Here is a 3,839-nt window from a genome sequence, read left to right as displayed (position 1 = left end):
GTTGTATTTCATTTTTTTTATATAAAGAGTATATTGCACATTTATTAGAGCTAACTTATGCATGTAAATTCAAGTAAAATAAAAATAAAAGCATGCACATAATTAGAAAGGCTAGTAATACGTCCTTGTACAACACAGCTAAGCATCACTATCTTCGTTATACTAAGATTTCAGAGACATGAACATAAATAGAAATTATGAGCTTAAAAGTTTGCGATAATGAGAGCAAATTAAAGCATTCATTTACATGTTGGGCAAAACTCTTGAAGCAAAATAAGTTGAACAAAATAGCATTATTTTCTGTGTTGTCTTACATGAGATTTCTGACACAACTTATGTCTTCTACTCTCACTTTCCTTAGAAAAAAACATACTTTAACTCATTTTTGGCAATTCAAACAAATTAAATGTATATGTATATGTATATAGTGATGGGGATGGACTCTCATCAATCAACCTACTTTATTAACTCATCCACATTATTATGGATGCAACTTATAGCACTTAGTTGGGTTGTTATGAAACTCGTTGTAATAATAGGTCTCGAGTTTGATCCTGTAAAAATATACACGCATTTTGCGTTTCTATCTATTTGGTTTTCGGATAAGCCTATAAATCGATAAATACAGGGTGAACTAGTACAATGGCACTCTATGTAGACGAGCCAGATCTATATTAGCCAGGACACTAATTCTAATACAGCTTGGCGCCTGCATATGTCAGCTAGCTTAATTGGTAAAGTCATGAGAGGTAAGACTTTTGACCTGATTTATCTGAGTTCAATTCCCGTCGACATCTAAATCGTCCTTGAGGCTCACTTAAAACCAAAAAAATCTCATAAAACATAGCGAGTATGTACTAATTAAATACGAGTACAAAATAAATATATTGATGTAGACAATGGTGAAATAGAACGTACCAATAACTTAAAAACATGTACAAACGAAAGTAATTAGTCATTACTAGCTAATAATTACCGTAATTAATACTGGTTTTAATTTAATTTATATAGTCCCTCTCAACATGCATTAACACATGCACAAGAGAAAAACAAAAAGAGAGGGACGAGTATCATCAAACATGTCAATTACATATGCCGCAATACTTAAATTATAGTTCATATCAAATATAGTTACTAAAGTAATTAATAATATGAAACATAACTAATTAACTTAAGGAATTAATGATGATTAAGAAGAAATTCCCACACCAAGAAAATCTATGAAACGAATTTCCTTGGAATTATTCATCAACATTGCTCCCCCATCGCCTTCTTGCTCTTTTTCCACCTCGATTCGATCCAAATCCAACGATGATGACCCGGTCATCGACATTCTCACATTCGGTTGGTTTTGGTTGTGTATTGATGGCCATTTAAAAGAGGGCAAACCCTTGTTCTTATGATCATACCCATTATTTAACACATTTGAACCAATTCTCATACATGGATTACCACCATTAATTAGTGAAGACCCATTTGAAGACGTCGATAAACGTCGTGGACCGCCTTTGTGAAAGTGTTGATGCTCAAATGTTGAGTTAATTATTGAAGGTGCCCTAAATTTGTCTAAAATTGGTGATGGAAACCTCAAAGATGTATCACCATAATTATGATTATTCCACTTAATATTTCCATCAATTTTCGCGGTACTAAGATTGTTTAGATGGTGAGTTGATGAGATTATAGAAGAATTATGAGAAGAAACCATGGGTCTTTTACCAGTTTGGTGGATATGTTTGGACCTTTCCCTTTGCATTCTAGCCATGATAACATGCCAATGGTTTTTGACCGCGTTGTCCGTCCTTCCCGGAAACAACCTTGAGATTAGGGCCCACTTGTTACCGTGTATCCGGTGAGCCGTCAAGAGTCTCTCCTCTTCCTCCTCTGAGAAGGGCTTACGGTTGATTCTTGGATCTAGTTGATTGAACCACCTCAACCTACAACTCTTTCCTAGGTAACATAACAAGATATAGGAGAAAGTGAGTTCTTAACTAAAAAATCTAATTAATCAACTCACCTTCTTAAAATTTTTAAAGTATTTAACTAATTCCATCCATTTAATAAATTAAAATTAAAATTACCAATAAGGATCAATAAGGATCTAAAACAATTATATTTAAAAATTTATTAATATGTCGTTTACCAAACAGGTCTACGTGTATACTATATAAATCAAGGAATATTCTTTTCATAAATAATTATCCTTGTTGCAAGAACATGAATATATGGGAAAAATTACATATATAAATATATAAATAATTAATTAATTAATTTTAGTATAAAGAATATACAGTATAATTCAACATATATAAAATTAAAATATTAAATTTGGTAGTACATCATCCCTTTAAATTTGGTATGTAGGCTCATCAAACATGAAAGTGACAAAGAGATACTTGACCTATAGAAATTGATTAAACACAAAGTTTAAGATCAGATAAGTAGATAACTAATCATACATGTTAAAATTAATTACCTGATCTTCCTTGGAGCTTTTCAGCTATGGAATTCCAATTCTGAGGGCCGAATTGCTCGACGAGTTTTCGAAGCTTTTCATCTTCAGCTGGCCTCCAATGACCTCTAGGGCAACTACTAGAAGATTTCATTTCATTATCACTAGAATTATTACCACTTGAATCTTCCATTAAATATAATTTAACATAAATATAAATATAAATTTAATTTAATTTAATTTGTTGAATTTAATTTTGACAAGTATAAATTAAAAAGAAGATGGTAGGAGAAGAAAGATATGAAGATGAAGAAAATAAGTGCAACAAATAAATGTATAGTGTAAGGTTTAAAAGGAAGGAGAAATAATTAACAGAATAAGAAAGTGAGTAGGTTGAGGTTTTAGGGTTGTGGATGGGCAGTCACTTTTGTTGGTTTCACACGACACATTTCTTTTATTTTTTTATCTTTTTTGTTCTAAATAGAGAACTTGAACAAGGTTTTTTTTTTTTTTTTTTTTTTTTTTTTTTTTTTTTATCATGTTTTCATTGGTTTGAATTAAGTGAATTTTAACTACTTGCATTTTATCTAAGGTTAGGTTGCACTTTTATTGCAATCTTAGAACGTTTCTAGTGTGTGACAATGCTCCATGAGTTCAAGTTGCTCCTTTTGAACCTTTGTGGTTTAGACTCGGCGGTTTGTATCGAGCTTACTCTCAACCTTCCTGATTTACTTGTTAACTTTTTTAACCAAATTGAAGTGATAATGTGAATAAATGTGAGCAATTTTAGGATATTTAAAGTTTTTAGTATGTTTGACTAATTAATATGCCAAAATTTTACATCATGTTGCTTACCACAACATATTGATTGGCATATTCTAAATAGATCGAATATTTACTTTAGTTTACAAAAAAGATAACAATAAAGTAATCTTAATCTGCTAATTATAAACACTTTAATTAATGTTGCTAATTAAAATACACTTTGGTCAAACATTTTAATAAAATATGATTTGTAACCTGTTTGTTTATGATTAATCCGTTGATAGTGATTATCAAACAAAAGCAAAATAATTTATGAAATTTTTAGATTTGAGTTCAATCCTTGTAAATAATAATTCATAACCATAATCAATTGCCCGAGATACCTAAATTTTACGTGGACAGTTTTTATCTTAAGATTTTACAAGGGAAAGGTTACTTAATTTAATGGTTCGGTTTGAGGGTACCACAAACACATTATGTTTAGGTAAAATATTTATTACATGCACAATAGGTATGTAAAATTGTAAATCTATCCTTGTCCAAGTTTTAGCCATGACAAACCAACGGCTGATTTATAGTTACACGTAAACCCTTGTGCATAATATTAAGTATATTTTTGCTA

The 3,839-nt window shown here is 30.6% G+C and overlaps 1 protein-coding gene across 1 annotated transcript; it reads right to left on the bottom strand.

The window, feature by feature from the left end:
• Nucleotides 1-899: 899 nt before the first annotated feature.
• On the bottom strand, nucleotides 900-2,712 carry LOC141658594 (uncharacterized). The gene is made up of 2 exons (XM_074465518.1): nucleotides 2,477-2,712; nucleotides 900-1,950 (listed from the first exon to the last, which is right to left on the bottom strand). Exons 1-2 carry the CDS (start codon nucleotides 2,643-2,645, stop codon nucleotides 1,190-1,192), a joined length of 930 nt encoding a protein of 309 aa, XP_074321619.1. The 5' UTR covers nucleotides 2,646-2,712; the 3' UTR covers nucleotides 900-1,189.
• Nucleotides 2,713-3,839: the final 1,127 nt, after the last annotated feature.

The sequence above is a fragment of the Silene latifolia genome, chromosome 6 (assembly GCF_048544455.1).
Source record: "Silene latifolia isolate original U9 population chromosome 6, ASM4854445v1, whole genome shotgun sequence".
In the NCBI taxonomy this organism is placed as follows: Eukaryota; Viridiplantae; Streptophyta; class Magnoliopsida; order Caryophyllales; family Caryophyllaceae; genus Silene; species Silene latifolia.
The sequence above is the reverse complement of the archived record's forward strand: the minus strand, read 5'-3'. Positions and strand labels throughout refer to the sequence as shown.

Bases quoted from the DNA above. Each gene is read 5' to 3' on its own strand.
- LOC141658594 (XM_074465518.1), bottom strand. From the start codon at position 2,645: ATGGAAGATTCAAGTGGTAATAATTCTAGTGATAATGAAATGAAATCT. The intron at 1,951-2,476 runs GTAATTAATTTT...TATGTTACCTAG, and splicing joins AAAGCTCCAAGGAAGATCAG to GAAAGAGTTGTAGGTTGAGG.